The sequence below is a fragment of the Jaculus jaculus genome, chromosome 1 (assembly GCF_020740685.1).
Source record: "Jaculus jaculus isolate mJacJac1 chromosome 1, mJacJac1.mat.Y.cur, whole genome shotgun sequence".
In the NCBI taxonomy this organism is placed as follows: Eukaryota; Metazoa; Chordata; class Mammalia; order Rodentia; family Dipodidae; genus Jaculus; species Jaculus jaculus.
This window is the reverse complement of record NC_059102.1, coordinates 106563268-106580381: the sequence shown is the minus strand read 5'-3', so window position 1 is coordinate 106580381 and position 17114 is coordinate 106563268. Positions and strand designations below refer to the sequence as shown.

At 45.0% G+C, this 17114-nt stretch overlaps 1 protein-coding gene across 2 annotated transcripts in view; it reads left to right on the top strand.

Moving 5' to 3' along the window:
* Window positions 1–16401, top strand: part of Zbtb5 (zinc finger and BTB domain containing 5) — a 29333-nt gene extending 12932 nt beyond the window's left edge. For both annotated transcript variants that reach the window (XM_004658311.2, XM_045149167.1), the window contains exon 2: window positions 12125–16401. In XM_004658311.2, coding sequence (XP_004658368.1) covers window positions 12129–14159 — 2031 coding nt within the window. In that variant the 5' untranslated portion in view covers window positions 12125–12128 and the 3' untranslated portion in view covers window positions 14160–16401. The remainder of the gene's footprint in view (window positions 1–12124) is intronic.
* The last annotated feature ends 713 nt before the right edge of the window (window positions 16402–17114 follow it).

Genomic DNA, 17114 nt, shown 5'->3' with positions numbered 1-17114 from the left:
AAAAAACCAGGAACAATACTTTGCTTTGGTTTCATTTTGTTTTGTATTTTTCGAGTCAGTCTCACTGGAGCTCAAGCTGACCTGGAGCTCACAGCAGTCCTCCTACTTCAGTCTTTCGAGTGCTGGGATTATAGACATGAGCTACTATGCCCATCCCTTTTAAAATTAAAAATACCTTATTTATTTGAGACAGAGGGACAGATAGAATGGACTAACCAGGGCCTCTAACCACTGCAAATTCCAGACACATGTGCCACCTTGTGCATCTGACATTACATGGGTACTGGGGAATCAAACCTAGGTCCTTTGGCTTTGCAGTCGAGGTCCTTAACTGTTAAGCTATCTATCTCTCCAGCCAGCCTTTAACTTTTTTATCCTTTAAGTTTGTCTAGCAAAAAGCAGTTTATAAGTTAAGAATTTAACAAAAAGCATATTTTAAAATCATATTAGTTATCTCTGTTCTTGGTAAGACTTAATAACATAGCCCTGCAAGATGTGCCTACAGGTGCAATAGTGGTACGACTGTTTATAGAGGTAACCAACTGCTCTCTGTTTGGACATGGGGCCCCCTCAATGGAGGGACTTCCTGCCTGTACTGAAAACCTAGTCAAAAGTCTATGGCTTTGAAAGTCATAAGCTCTAGGAGGGAAGCTACTACTCTTGTTTGGCTTGATGGAGATGTTGTGGTGGTGTAGTTGCCTTCTCATTGCTGAGACAAAGCACCCAAACAGAAACGGTGGCTGGGTAGATAGGTTTTTATTTTGGCTTACAGTCTTAAATGGAAGCTTCTTGTTGGCAGGGGAGAGCATGGCATGAGCGAGGCTGGACATCACCTCTGCTACAGCAGGTGGAACACAGTGGCAGAGCTGGACTAACACTGGCAAGTTAGGGGCCAATAAACTTCCAGGGTCTACCCCCAGCAACACACCTCTTCCAGCAAGGTTCCACCTCCCAAATTGCCATCAGCTGGGGATCAAGCATTCAGAACACATGTGTGTGTGGGGGGGTGCACGTCCCATTCAAACCATAACATTTTGCCCCTGATGCCCATAAACTTATGACTAATCATGATGTAAAATGCAATGAATTCAGTCCAGCTTTATTTTATTTTAATATTCTTATTTATTTGAGAGAGTTTGAGCACACAACAGGGTCTCCTGCCACTGCAAACAAATTCTAGATGAATGGTAGTTTAATTCAGGTGTCCTCTGTAAACTTAGGTGTTCTGAATGTTAGGTTACCAGCTGATGACAATTGGGAATTAAAGCCTCCTGGGGGCTGGCTTATGGGTGTTATAACCAGCTTCCTCTTGCCAGTGTTTGGCACACTATGCTGTTTCTGTTGTCTATCTGATGTTGGCCAGGAGGTAATGTCCACCCTGTGTTCCTAAACTCCTTTTTCCTCCAAGCTGTTCTTAGTCAGGTGTTTCCTGCCAGCAATGCAATCCTGACTACAACAAGATGCATGCTGCCTTTGTGTATCTGGCTTTATGTGGGGACTGGGGAATTGAACCTGGACCATGAGACTTTGCAAGCAAGTGCCTTTAACCACTGAGCCATCTCTCCAGCCCCCCCCCCTTTTTTTCTGTTATTTGGGGTGGGTCTTGCTCTAAACCAGGCTGACCTGAAATTCACTACGTCGTCTCAGGCTGGCCTTAAATTCACAATGATCCTCCTACCTTGGACTCCTGAGTGCTAGGATTAAAAGGTGTACGCACCTCACCTGGCCAATAAAAATTTTTTAATGTATTTTATTTTTATTTGAGAGAGAGAGAATGAGCATAGGCATGCCAGGGCCTCCAGCCACTGCAAACAAATTCCAGACACATGCACCACCTTGTGCAACTGACATACGTGGGTACTGGGGAATTGAACCTGAGTTCTTGGGCTTTGCAGGAAAATGCCTTATACTACTAACTTATCTCTCCAGCCTCAATAAAAATACTTTTTTAAAAAAGCTGACAATCCTCTTACCTCTGTCTCCCAAGTGCTGGGATTGAAGAAATCACCACATTTGGCATGCCCTGACTTTTTTTTTTTCCTCAATTTTTATTAACATTTTCCATGATTAAAAAGTATCCCATGGTAATACCTTCCCTCCCCTCCCCCCACTTTCCCCTTTGAAATTCCATTCTCCATCTTATCCCCTCCCCACCTCAGTCACTCTCTTTTTTATTTTGATGTCATGATCTTTTCCTCCTCTTATGATGGTCTTGTGTAGGTAGTGTCAGGCACTATGAAGTCATGGATATCCAGGCCATTTTATGTCTGGAGGGAGCACGTTGTAAGGAGTCCTACCCTTCCTTTGGCTCTTACATTCTTTCCACCATCTCTTCCACATTAGACCCTGAGCCTTAGAAGATGTGATTGAGATGTTACTCAGTACTCCAGTCACTTCTTCCCAGCACTATGATACCTTCTGAGGCATCCCAAGGTCACTGCCATCTGAAAAGAGAAGATTCTACCCAAAGTGAGAGTTGCATTAATATAAGGGTTTAAATATTAAGAGAAGTGCTGACTGGGCAGTTTGATAAGCATTGTATATACCTTTAGCTAGACACCAGCAGATGTTACACCCCTAGGGCTCATGACTATCCCTGTTTTAAGTTTTTAGTATCAGGGGTGTGTCCCCCCCCCATGGAGTGGGCCTCCAGTCCAATTGGAGAACAGTTGGTTTCCTCCATGACAGACGTGCCACTATTGCACCTGTTGGCTCATTTGGGCTGGCTGGCCAATTATAAGGCTTGCAGTGTCCACTGGTGGTATCTCTTTCTCCCATTGAACTACATGTAGAATGGCTTCTTCCAGCTTTCTGTCAGCTGGTCTACATGTAGGAGGAGGTTATCAGCTCATTTCCAGCAGGATTTCTCAGTGGCCTTGCAGCCCAAGTATGTGGAGTCTGCAGCACTAGGGTCTTACCATCTATTCCTGGTGGGAAACCAAGATGCCCTGACTTTTTTTTTTTTTTTTTTGATGCCCTGACTTTTTAAAAGGTCAGGATTTACGAGGCATGGTGGCACATGTCTTTAATGCCAGCACTTGGGAGTCAGAAGTAGGAGGATTGCTGTGAGTTGGAGGCTGGCCTGAGACTACATAGTGAATTCCAGGTCAGCCTAGGCTAGAGTGAGATTCTGCCTTGAAAAACAACAGCAAAAAATTATGTGTATGTATATGTACAGAATAGTTTTCTCTGCTGTCTGAATATAAAACAGTTGGTCCAGTCACAGTGATGGTAATCTCTCAAACAATGAAGCTGAATTGGCACTGTCTCTAGCCTAAAACATTCATTACAAAAAAATTTTTTTGGTTTATTTTTTATTTATTTATTTGAGAGCGACAGACAGAGAAAGAGGCAGAGAGAGAGAGAGAGAATGGGCATGCCAGGGCTTCCAGCCACTACAGACGAATTCCAGATGCGTGCGCCCCCTCGTGCATCTGGCTAACATGGGTCCTGGGGATTCGAGCCTCGAACGGGGTCCTTAGGCTTCACAGGCAAGCGCTTAACCGCTAAGCCACCTCTCCAGCCCAAAAACTTTCATTTTTTTTTCTATGCCATATCCATCTACTCACACCAGTCTATTCTATACTCAACCCTGCTCAGTTTCTCAGGACATGGAAAGAACACAGCTAGCCTCTCACACAAACTGTTTTTATCGCTGTCTGAAAAAAGGTTTCTTCCCCTCTGACTAGAATGGTCCATCAGACTCTGCTTATAGCATTGCAAGGTGTGTTTCAGGCCAGAGTTTCAAGTCCTTCCACATTTCTTCCTGCAAATTAGTTCCAAAAGGCCAAATGCCACACAGGCTTGTAGCAGCAACCTCCCCATTCCTCTGGTACAATTTACTGTTATGGTTATCTCCTTATTGCTGGGACAGAGTGCCTGACCAAAAGCAGCTAATGAGAGGAAAGGTTTTTATTCTGGCTTACAGTCTTGGGGGAGCTCCATGTTGGCAGGGGAAAGCATGGCATGAGCAGAGGCTGACCTCATTTCTGCCACAGCAGGTGGAAAACAGCAGCAGAGCTGGACTGACGTATCTAAAGGTCCATGCTCAGTAACATACCTCTTCCGGCAACGTCCACCTCCCAAATTGCCATCAGCTGGGCATCAAGCGTTCAGAACACGAGAGTTTTGGGGGACATCTAATTCAAACTACCATGTGTCCATCAAAACTTCCTCTAAGTATTTATGTTTATGTCCATAGATAAATGCTGCTCTCAGCTTTGATCTGGAAAATTTGTGTGCTTTCGCACATCCTTGATTCACAAATCCCTTCTTAAATCAGCTTAAGTGGACTTTGTTGTATATTAAGGAATCTAACTTACACTTAAATGCTTACTAACACTCTGGATATTAGAGATAGGGACAGCTGAATAGTCTAATTGGTCAGTTTTCTGGCTAAGATTAGCTTTGATCTTGGTAGATATTTTCATTACCATCTGAATTATAAATTGGGATGAAAAATGTTCATCATTAAAGAGAAATTAAAGAGTTTGGAGTGTCTCCATATAGATAATCGAGCAGTTATTAACTTAGAAGGCAGATCTTCCTCCCAAGTTTTTGGTTTTTCAAAGTAGGGTCTCACTGTAGCCCAGGCTGACCTGGAATTCACTATGTAGTCTCAGGGTGGCCTGGAACTCATGGTGATCCTCCTACCTCTGCCTCCCAAGTGCTGGGATTAAGGGTGTGCAGCACCACACCCAGCTATATTCCTCCAAGTTTTGATCATATCTAATATCATGTTAATTTTAAAACTTCTAGCTCATAAAGAGCAAAAAAAAAGCCTTAGTATTAACCTTAAGATGCCCTACCTGCTAAAAGGCCTGGCAGGAAGTTCTGTGCATCCCTAAAGTGCTTTGAGACCGGTCTGGAGAACTAAAGTTGATCTTGAAGGCAGATGGGTGATTTAGTGTAGGATATCTAGGTTATTGTTAAGAGTATATGCTTAGTGTTGTGCATGGTGGCCCATGTCTCTGATGTCAGCATTTGGGAGACTGGAGCAGGGAGATTTTTGAGTTGGAGGTCAGCTTGGGCTACATAGACCCTTTCTGAAGAAAAGGGAGGAGAAATATGCACTTTACTTATCTCCCAATATTAACTCTTTGTCTTTGTTGAGTCATGTTAGCTACCTCAATAGCCTTTTTGCCTCTTTGAGGTAGGGTTTTACTCTAGCTCAGGCTGACCTGCCAGATATTCCTGTCTCAGGCTGGCCTCGAACTCACAGCAATCTTCCTGCCTCTGTCTCCCAAGTGCTGGAATTAAAGGCGTGTGCCACCATACCCAGCTGAATAGCCTTTTAAAAATATTTTTTTTATTATTTATTTGAGAGAGAGGAAGAGCTTCCTCTCTCTCAAATAATATATATATATGTTATAAAAATATATATATATATTATACGCGCACACACACACACACACACACACACACACACATATATATATACATATATATATGTATGTATGTGTGTATATATATAGAGGGGGGAGAGAGGGAAGGGAGGGGGAGGAGAAGAGAATGGGTGTGGCCAGGACCTCCAGCCACTACAAACTAACTCATGCACTACCTTGTGCATCTGGGTACTGAGGAATAGAACCTGGATCCTTAGGCTTTGTAGGCAGGCACCTTAACCACTAAGCAATCTCTCCAGCCCTGAATAGCCTGTATTTCTCTTTTTTTTTTTTCCTTTTTCTTTCTTTTTTTTCTGTTTTGTTTTGTTTTGGCTTGGTTTGGTTTTTCTGTTTTTTGTTTGTTTGTTTGTTTGTTTTTGTTTTTTTGTTTTTCAAGGTAGGGTCTCACTCTGGCCCAGGCTGACCTGGAATTCACTATGTAGTCTCAGGGTAGCCTTGAACTCAGAGTGATCCTCCTACCTCTGCCTCCCGAGTGCTGGGATTAAAAGCGTGCACCACCACACCCAGCTTTGGTTTGGTTTTTGAGGTAGGATTTCACTCTAGTTGGGACTGACCGGGAATTCACTATGTAGTCTCTCAGGTTGACCTTGAACTCATGCTGATCTTCCTGCCCCTGCCTTCCAAGTGCTGGGTTTAAAGGCATGTGCCACTATGGCCAGCTGAATAGCCTTTTTCTTTGAAAGGTCTATGGGCCATGGGAAATTTTCCTTAAGATAGTACTTCTGGGATCAAAATTTCTCTGCAGTGTGTGTTCTGTTAGGAAGTAGGGAATTGCACATTAGGAGTTTGACATTTTAGTGAATGACCTTTTGTGGGAAAGAGTGGTGGTTTCTTACTCTCAAGATTTAACTGACATTTTGAAAAGCAAGCTATTTTTCCCCTTACAATTGCTTCTTGTTGAAAAAGAAAGCACTGGACAGAACATTGCCATCCTTTCATATTAGAATGCTGGGCTGCAAGAGTTTATTTGGGAAGCAGTAATTTCCTTTCTCTTAGGGCTGTTTTGAAAATTACAAATAAAGTAAATACACACTACTTAGTACAATGACAGGCTTTCACACACAAGGCTTAAGAGTAACAGTGATTCCTGTATTTTCTTATTGTCACCACCACTGCCTTCTTCTAGTTACCCAAGACTGTCATTTCATCACAGGTTCTGTTCTCTCTCAGCAGAAGAAGGGAAGGAATGACTACTGCTTGCTTTTCTCCTCTCAGGTCCAGCTTTTCCATGTCTCCAATGTGAACGCAGCCCTGGGGCTGGTGCATCATCTGCAGTGACTGTCCAGTTTAGTTTGATACTTAAACACTACTGCTACACTGTAATCCCCTGTGGAACTTGACATTTAACGTACTGTACCATTTTATTTTGGAAGACAAGGGCTGCTGACCTGTGAAAAACAACTACGGTTTTTTTAAAGTTTTTTTTGGGGGGAGGGGAGGCTCTCACTGTAGCCCAGGCTGACCTAGAACTTGCTCTGTAGTCCCAGACTGGCCTTGAAGTCACTACAATCCTCCTATCTCTGCCTCCCCAGTGCTGGGATTAAAGAATAATTACATTTTGTTCAATCTTGCCAACACTTTGAGTTCTTGATTGTTGGTGAGTTGGGTGGGGGTCTAGGATAATGTAGGTTACTACCTGCCACTGTTGGCTTTTTCTGTAGCTGCCTCCTTGCGTATTTGCTCTGCCTGATTGTAAAGAGCAGACACCCTCAGTGGGGAATATATTTTCTATTGGAAAGTCACCAGAGGTTAAGAAACAATCAAAGGAGCACAATAAGAACTAAAAGAATATGGCTCACACAAAGCCACAGCTAGGAGGCAGTTACCATTCCTGTATTTTCTTTCCTGGTACAGCACTCCCAACAATAGACCCTTGTGCTTGAGTCTAGAATTTGCCATTTCAGTTGTTGCTAGGATCCTGAGCAGCTTTGGTTTGCTCCATAATGCCAGGGCCCTGAGGCAAGTGGTTGAATTTAGTGAGCTTTTTGGCATCTATGTGGCCTTCACTTAACAGCTCTTTTGTGAAATGCTGTAATAGTATTTGTGCATTTTTAAGTTTGCAAAAATGTTAGGATAAGTACTTTTAGAATGCCAAGGATTTACCATCATTTTTTAAAATAATCTTTTTTAAAAAATTTTTATTTACATTTTCCATGATTATAAAATATATCCCATGGTAAAATAATCTTTTAAAAAATATTTTTTAGTTAATTAATTTGAGATTGGTGCAGAGAATGGGTATGCCAGGGCCTCTAGCTGCTGCAAATGAACTCAAGATGCATGTGCCATTTTGTGTGTCTAGCTTTACATGGGTACTGGGGAATTGAACCTATGTCATTACGCTTTGCAGGCAGGTGCCTTAACCACTGAGTCATCTTTCCAGCCCTAAAAGTAATCTTTTTTTTTTTTTTTTTAAGCACTATAGTTACATAGGACATTGTGTGTGTTCAGTGGTGTCCTTGTTCTATCCTTTTAAAAAGTTTGTTTAGCCGGGCATGGTGGCGCACGCCTTTAATCCTAGTACTCAGGAGGCAGAGGTAGGAGGATTGCCATGAGTTTGAGACCACCCTGAGACTCCATAGTGAATTTGAGGTCAGCCTGGGCTAGAGTGAGACCCTACCTCAAAAAACCAAAAAAATTTTTGAAAAAAAAAAGTTTATTTATCTGAGAGAGAGACCAACCAAAAGAGGCAAAGAGAGTGAGTATGGGTGCTCCAGGGCCTCCTGATATTGTGAATGAACTCCAGAAACATGTGCCACTTTTGTGCATCTAGCTTTACATGGGCACTGGGAAATTGAACTTAGGTAGTTAAGCTTTGCAAACAAGTATCTTTAACTGCTAAATCATCTCTCTCCAAACTTATTCTCCTGAGGCAACACTGTCAGTTGCTTAAGTTGTACACAATTAACTTTTGCTTTTTTTATTCCCCCAAGGTAGGGTTTCACTCTAGCCCAGGCTGACCTGGAATTCACTATGTAGTCTCAGGGTGGCCTTGAACACATGGCAATCCTCCTACCTCTGCCTCCTGAGTACTAGGATTAAAGGCGTGCGCCACCATGCCCAGCTTCTCTTTTTCTCTCTTTTAAAAATTATTTTTGTTTAGTTATTTATGAGAGAGAGACAGTGGGTGTGCCAGGGCCTCTAGTCATTGCAGATGAACTCCAGACACATGCACCACCATGTGCATCTGGCTTACATGGGTTCCTGAGAATCAAACCTGCGTTCTTTGGCTTTGCAAGCAAGCGCCTTAACTGCTAAGCCATCTCTCCAGCCCTCCATCTCTTTTTTAAAAATACTCATTTAGGCCAGGCGTGGTGGCATACGCCGTTAATCCAAGCATTCGGGAGGCAGAGGTAGGAGGATTGCCATGAGTTTGAGACACCCTGAGACTACACAGTGAATTCCAGGTCAGCCTGAGCTATCTTGAAAAAGTAAAAAACAAACAAAAAAACATTTAGGGCTGGAGAGATGGCTTAGTGGTTAAGCACTTGCCTGTGAAGCCTAAGGATCCCAGTTCAAGGCTCGATTCCCCAGGACCCACATTAGCCAGATGCACAAGGGGGCGCATATGTCTGGAGTTCGTTTGCAGTGGCTGGAGGCCCTGGTGCATCCATTCTCTCTCTCTATCTGCCTCTTTCTCTGTCAGTTGCTCTCAAATAAATAAATAAAAATAAAAACATTTAAAAATAGAGCCAGGCGTGGTGGCGCATGCCTTTAATCCCAGCACTCGGGAAGCAGAGGTAGAAGGTTTCACTGAGTTCGAGGCCACCCTGAGACTCCATAGTGAATTTTAGGTCAGCCTGGGCTAGAGTGAGACCCTACCTCGAAAAGCAAAAAAAAGAAAAGAAAAGAAAAATCTAAACACATTATACCTAAAGAAAAAGATGGGGCTGGGTAGATAGCTTAGTGGTTAAAGGCACTTGCTTCCGAAGCCTGCTGGTCCAGGTTCAGTTCCCAAGCCAGCCACTTGAGCAAGATACAGAAAGCGACACAGGATCTAGGGTTCATTTGCAATGACATGAGGTGCTGACACATCCGTATGCACATATGTATACAAATAAGTTTAAAAATTAAAAATAATTCCTTAATATTATTAAACACATATGCTACTGTAAGCTGGTTAGTCTTGTCGGCTTTCTACAATTAAAGTGGGCTCTAAAGCTTCTCAGAGATGGGAAAAATGACTCTGAAAATGGGCCTTTGGACTAAGCTTGTTTATTTTTCCCTTTTCCATGATTTTTTATTGAGGTCTAATTTAATGAGCTTTCTTGATTTAGGATGTATATCGTTTTTGTTTTTTGAGGTAGGGTTTTACTCTAGCCCAGGCTGCCCTGGAATTCACTAGAGTCTCAGGGTGTCCTCAAACTCATGGTGATCTTCCTACCTCTGCCTCCTGAGTACTGGGATTAAGGGTGTGCACCACCATGCCCTGCCTTAGGCTATATGTCTATAGTGTCTTAAGCATATAGTCCACACGTTTTTAAGAAAATTCTTATGACCACAATTGAACTTGATAGAATATCAGTTGTATGTACCCCCAAATCTCTGTGCATTTGCATTCACACTCCTTGATCCTAGCCCCAGGTAAGTATTAATCTCGCCCTACATTTCCCTTTGTCATGCCCATGATGTTTTTTCTTTTCAAATATTTTTGTTAACAACTTCCATGGTTATAAAAAATATCCCATGGTAATACCCTCTCTCCCCCTCACTTTCCCCTTTGAAACGCCACTCTCCATCATATCCTGTCCCCATCTCAATCAGTCTCTCTTTTATTTTAATGTCATGATCTTTTCCTCCTATTATGATGGTCTTGTGTAGGTAGTGTCAGGCACTGTGAGGTCATGGATATCCAGGCCATTTTGTGTGTGAGGGAAAGCATGGTGTAAGGAGTCCTACCCTTCCTTTGTCTCTTACATGCTTTCCACCACCTCTTCCATAACAGAACCTGAGCCTTGGAAGGTGTGATAGAGATACTGCAATACTGAGCACTACTGTTACTTCTTTTCAGCACCATGGTGACTTCTGAGTCATCCCAAGGTCACTGCCATCTGAAAAGAAGATTCTCTACCAAAAGTGAGAGTAGCATTAATATAAGGGTATGAACATTAAGAGAAGTGCTTACTGGGCAGGTTGATATGCACAGTATATACATTTAGCCAGTCAGCAGTAGACGTAACACCCCTTGGGCTCATGACTACCCCTGTTTTAAGTTTTCAGTATCAGGGATGTATTCCCTCCCATGGAACGGGCCTCCAATCCAATTAGAGGGCAGTTGGTTTCCACCATGACAGATGTGCCACTATTGCACCCTTTGGCTCATTTGGCCTGGCTGGCCAAATATAAAGCTTGCAGTGTCCACTTCTGAGTATCTTCCCTGGTGATTTTTCTCTCTCTGTCATTGAACTGCATGCAGAATGGCTTCTTCCAGCTTTCTGTCAGTTGGTCTACATGGAGGAGGTTATCAGCTCAGTTCCAGCAGGATTTCTCAGTGGCCTTGAAGCCTAAGTATGTGGATTCTTCAGCAATAGATCTTACCATCTATTCCTGGTGGGAAACCAAGGGCCTCTGCAATGGCCTGTAATGTATTGGGGGCCATCAGGGACGTCCCTGGCCAACAACTCACTGGAAGGTATCCCATCCCTGGAACTGAAATTTTTCTAGCAACAATTTACAACTCCTGAATGTTAGGTTTCCATATGACTTATTTATATTCTCTTAGATTTTGATTGGCCCTCCCTCCGCCTTTCCTTTACTCAGTCTCTTCCCCTCACCTCACTTTGAGGCCCATGATTTTATTTTATTTATTTATTTTTTTTTTTGGTTTTTCGAGGTAGGGTCTCACTCTGGTCCAGGCTGACCTGGAATTAACTCTGTCATCTCAGGGTGGCCTTGAGCTCATGGCAATCCTCCTACCTCTGCCTCCCGAGTGCTGGGATTAAAGGCGTGTGCCACCACGCCCGGCAGGCCCATGATTTTTTAATTGAGTTGACTTCCATCTAGGTTTCCTGTCTCATTCTCATATTGCACTTTCACTTCCTAGACCTCTGACCTCTGTTCTCAAGCGTGAGGAGAAGAATCCTTAGGTGCCACGGGGTTTTGTCCTCTCCAGTTCAGGAGTTAGCACTTTGGGTGTACTGACTTGACACTCATCTGTTCCCTAGCTTCCAAAATGCTACTGATGTCTTCATCCATGTTCCCTTGTCCACGGGGTTTATGCCTTTAAAACAACGGACTCCCCAGACCTTAGTGTCTGTTCAGTGGGAGTTTCAGGGATGGGGGAGGAATGCTTGTCTGCAGACTACCATCGTTTATTTGTAACTAGAAATGTTCCCTGCTATTGATTTGCCCTTTTCACCTAAGGTTGCCAAGGCTGTTGGAATTTCTTGGCACTCACTGTCCTCAGGGAGAGCACAATGCTAACAGTTCTGTGGGGAGATGAGCCTCCACCCACATGTCAGGCTTCTTTAATACAGACTCTCGATGTTGTAAGCGGGTCACATGAGGGGTGACAGCCAGCCTGCTAATGAGTATTATTGTTTGCATGCTTCTGGAGCTGAGAGCTGAATTGTTTTTTACTTTACAAGTTCTTTCGCGTAGGCCCATCGTCAGAGACATTGCAGTCTAAAAGTTCCACACTTCTCTTCATCGCACTCTGTTCTGACTGTGAGTTAAGCTTTTCTATGTCTTACCACTTTTCTTTCTTTGTTGTTCTATAGGATAATGGATTTTCCCGGTCACTTTGAACAGATCTTCCAGCAGCTGAACTACCAGAGACTTCATGGCCAGCTCTGCGACTGTGTCATTGTGGTGGGGAACAGGCACTTTAAAGCACACCGCTCCGTGCTGGCAGCATGCAGCACACATTTCCGAGCTCTGTTCTCAGTGGCAGAAGGAGATCAGACCATGAACATGATCCAGCTGGATAGTGAGGTAGTGACAGCGGAGGCCTTTGCTGCACTGATTGACATGATGTATACCTCCACCCTCATGCTAGGAGAGAGTAATGTTATGGATGTCTTACTGGCAGCCTCTCACCTGCATTTGAACTCTGTGGTTAAGGCATGTAAACATTACCTGACAACACGGACGCTGCCCATGTCCCCCCCCAGTGAGCGTGTTCAGGAGCAGAGTGCCCGCATGCAGCGCTCTTTCATGCTGCAGCAGCTGGGATTGAGCATTGTGAACTCGGCCCTCAGTTCCAGCCAGAGTGGCGAGGAGCAGCCAGCCCCCATGAGCTCGTCGATGCGCAGCAACCTGGACCAGCGGACGCCCTTCCCCATGAGACGCCTTCACAAGCGCAAGCAGTCTGCAGAGGAGCGGGCCCGGCAGCGCCTCCGCCCCTCCATGGACGAGTCTGCCATTTCTGATGTCACTCCAGAGAGTGGGCCTTCGGGGGTTCATTCTCGGGAGGAATTCTTTTCACCAGATTCTCTGAAAATTGTGGATAATCCCAAACCTGATGGAATGGCTGACAACCAGGAAGACAGTACCATCATGTTTGACCAATCTTTTGGTGCTCAAGAAGATGCCCAAGTGCCCAGCCAGTCTGACAACAGTGCCAGCAACATAGCCCAGTTGTCTATGGCGTCTCGTGCAACTCAGGTTGAGACTGGTTTTGAGCAGGAAGCTGCAGCTGAGAAAGGGGGCTTCCAGTGTGAGAATCCTGATGTTGGCCTTGGGGAGAAGGAACACGTGAGAGTGGTGGTGAAATCTGAGCCCCTGAGCTCTCCCGAGCCTCAAGATGAAGTGAGTGATGTGACCTCCCAAGCAGAGGGCAGCGAGTCTGTGGAAGTGGAAGGAGTTGTGGTCAGTGCTGAGAAGATAGACCTTAGCCCTGAAAGCAGTGACCGGAGTTTTTCAGATCCCCAGTCCAGCACAGACCGGGTAGGGGACATCCACATTTTGGAAGTCACAAATAACCTGGAACATAAATCTACTTTTAGTATTTCAAATTTTCTCAACAAGAGCAGAGGAAGTAACTTTAGTGCAAATCAGAACAATGATGATAACCTTCCAAACACCACCAGTGACTGCAGGCTGGAGGGTGAGACCCCTTACTTGCTGAGTCCAGAGGCTGGGCCTGCAGGCGGGCCCTCCTCTGCCCCTGGGTCCCATGTGGAGAACCCGTTCAGTGAGCCTACAGACTCCCACTTTGTGAGACCTCTGCAGGAGGCCATGGGCCTGCCTTGTGTGCAGACTTCAGGCTACCAAGGAGAACAGTTTGGGATGGATTTTTCCAGATCTGGTTTGGGCCTCCACTCTTCCTTCTCCAGAGTGATGATGGGTTCCCCAAGAGGAGGAGCCAGTAATTTTCCATATTACCGACGTATAGCTCCAAAAATGCCAGTTGTGACTTCCGTCAGGAGCTCACAAATCCCTGAAAACTCTGCCAGTTCCCAGCTAATGATGAATGGGGCCACTTCATCATTTGAAAGTGGCCATCCCTCTCAGCCTGGTCCTCCGCAGTTGACCAGGGCATCTGCTGATGTCCTGTCAAAGTGCAAGAAGGCCTTATCAGAGCACAATGTCTTGGTTGTAGAGGGAGCTCGCAAATATGCCTGCAAAATCTGCTGCAAAACCTTCCTGACTCTGACAGACTGCAAGAAGCACATCCGCGTCCACACAGGTGAAAAGCCGTATGCCTGCCTGAAGTGTGGCAAGAGGTTCAGTCAGTCTAGTCACCTATATAAACATTCCAAAACCACCTGCCTGCGCTGGCAGAGCAGCAACCTCCCAGGCACTTTGCTCTGACTGTCCTAGGGGACAGTGGCGCAGGCTGGTGCTGGGCAGAAACTGAAGTCACTGTTGGTGGGCAGTTAATGAGGCTTCCACTGTCCGGTGGCTCTTGCAGACTTCAGCAGCTGGTAAACAACTAGTGTGTATAGCACTTGTGCTGCTTGGAAGCGGGATTCCAACCCAGGAACCCGGTTCCTTATGGGTCAGTCGTAAAGTAGGTTGTCATTGATGTTGAGAAGAGTGGCATATTGAAAAACTAAAAATAGAAGTGCAAAAATTTTTCTAGAAATTTTTGTAAAGATCTGTGAAGCATTTAATTAATTTCCTATACCCTCTGATGGAAATACTATATCCCCGTATGGTGATGCAAAATGCACTTAGGTGTAACAGCGGTGACTTGGTGCTTGTCTGAAAGGAAGGCCCCTAAGGACACGCCTGTCTGCCACAGATGCTTTAAAGTGTATCCCAAGCTAGTCCTAGGCCTCAGAAAGTACTGTATTTTTTATTTTTTAACTGAGTTGCAGTCACAGACACTGCTCTCTGCTGGTGCTGACACTGGGTCCAGGCGGACATTCTCCTGGACTATCAGGTGTATATACTTTTGAATACATCTCTGTGGGATAGAGATTTTAAGTTGGTTTTTTTTTGTCCCCTGGCTTTAAAAACGATGTTGTAAGTGGTGTATGTACTTATAGGGAGTGACACGTGGCACTACTGTTTCTGTATGTGCTGTTTTAGCAGTGTTCTAACCAATGTTACCGATGTCACAATTCTGTTTGAGAGTCAGAAAACGGCTAGTGTTCGTCTTTGTTCTGATGCTGTGGAGTCATGTTTGTGGGGTTTTCATGGCGCTTTTGCCCTTCATCCAGACGTCAAAGGCCTTTCCAGTGTGACACATCCCACCCGAGGGCAAGCTTTGTTTCTTTACACCCCTGTGCCCATGTGGCATCTCTCCCAGGCTTAGATCACTGCTTTCAGTTGAATTAACAAACACCAGTGCCATTTCCCATGGTTTTATTATTGTTCCATTATACTTTAAAAGCATACACCTGAACTTCCATTTGTGTTTGTCCCCTCAATGGTACTGAGTGTTTAAAGATGTTTGAAATCCCAATGTAGCAGTGTTCATGGCTCAGAATTTTCCACACTAGGCAGTACACAGCATAGAATTCTCCTAGTTGCCCAACCTCTTGGAGAGGTGTTCATTTCTCTGCCCAGGGCTTCTCTGGGTCTCTGCAGCTTCACTGTCCTGACACCGTGATGTCAGTGCTGTTAACAGCAACCTCTATAGGCTGCATCCTGGCTCATGTACACCCAGGGGAACAGTACAGGTTTCTGCAGATCTGTAGAACTCCAGTTTAGTTCATGCATGAACAGAAGTTTATTTTTATACAGCATCCTCAAAGATACCAAGCCATTGTGCATAATTCAGACATGATTCAGTTTTTCTAGTACTTATGTATCTCCTAAAATAAAAATGAGTGTGGCTTAAGCCAATGTGACCACACATCTGTGGATAAACCTGCAATGTTCTGAGAGGGCTTGGCAACCTCTGTGAACTACTTCCCAGGAAGGAAAGCCAAAGTGGAAAAGACTCTTGGAGGCTTTGGGGTCACGGGAAATTCAGCTGTGGCTCAGTCAGCAGCCTGACATGATGTGAGGAGTGCTATATCCACCCTCATGATGTAGGGACCAGGAACCTGTAAGATTGATCCTGAGAGCCGTGAGTCAGCATGGAGAACAAGAGGCCCTGCTTTGGTCTGGGGTGAGGAGGAGCTGGTGACAGGCAAACAGTAGCAGCCCTCCATCCTGTTTTGAGGATGAGGTGCCAGGAACCAGCCCCCACACCCCAGCTCTGTTTGGGGCCTTGCCCTGACACATCCTATTAACCTACTGGAGCAGAGAGAATCCACTCCACTGCTAGATGGACCTGGAATCTCATCTACCTCGTGTCACCCAGTTGATGCATGTGAGAAGCAAGTGTCAGGCCAGCGTCCTCAGACATGCCGTAGCACTTGAAGAATGCCAAGGGTCTGGCAAACCAGTCTCGGGGTTCCCATGATCTGGAGTTGATTCCTGGACTCTAACTGGTATTTGGGACCGGACTTTTTCATTTTTTGCCTTAATGATAGCCTGGCATACTTCTGTCCAATCTGTTATTGTGATGACAAAGTTTTAGAAGCACCATGTCTTTGGTGCTATGCTGGTTAAAAACTGAAATTTTGAAATAAAAACTTGTCATATTAATGTCTCTAAATGTGTGTCTGCTAGCCCCACTTTGACTAGGGCTGTTCAGACCAAGCCTCCAAGACAGTAATGCTGTCCGTCAGTAGCATGTTAGTGCCCTCAGAGGATGCCCTCTGCTCTCCTTCCTGTCAGCACTGTGCACAAGGGGAAGGTTGTGTTCTGTCTGTCCCCTTACTCAAAAGGGACCTGTACAAGCTAGGCGTGGTGGCACACACTGTCAATCTTGGCCCTCAGGATGCTGAGGTAGGAGGATCACTGAGTTTGAGGCCAGCTTGGACTAGAGTGAAACCTTGCCTCAGCAAAGGGAGAGAAGCCGGCCTGTTCAACTTGTGCTGCGTCCTGCCCTGAGGAGGCAGTTGGTTCCTTCAGCACAGAGCAGTGTTTTGAAATGGCAGTGCCGATGGCCTGACCTCGGGGAGGAGTGAAGAGGGGTAGTGAAGAGGCGAGATGGGCAAAGGGACCAGCGGGTAGTTATGGACAGCTACTCTTTTTTTTTTTCCCCCAGGTAGGGTCTCACTCTAGCCCAGGCTGACCTGGAATTCACTAGGTAGTCTCAGGGTGGCCTTGAACTGACAGCAATCCTCATGCCTCTGCCTCCCCAGTGCTGGGATTACAGGCAGGTGCACCACCACGCCCAGTGTGGACAGCTACTCTTGAAACCAGGACCAACACAGTAGTCACCTTGCGTAGTCCTCCTTTTTTCCCTTAACTCCCTTTTGTCAT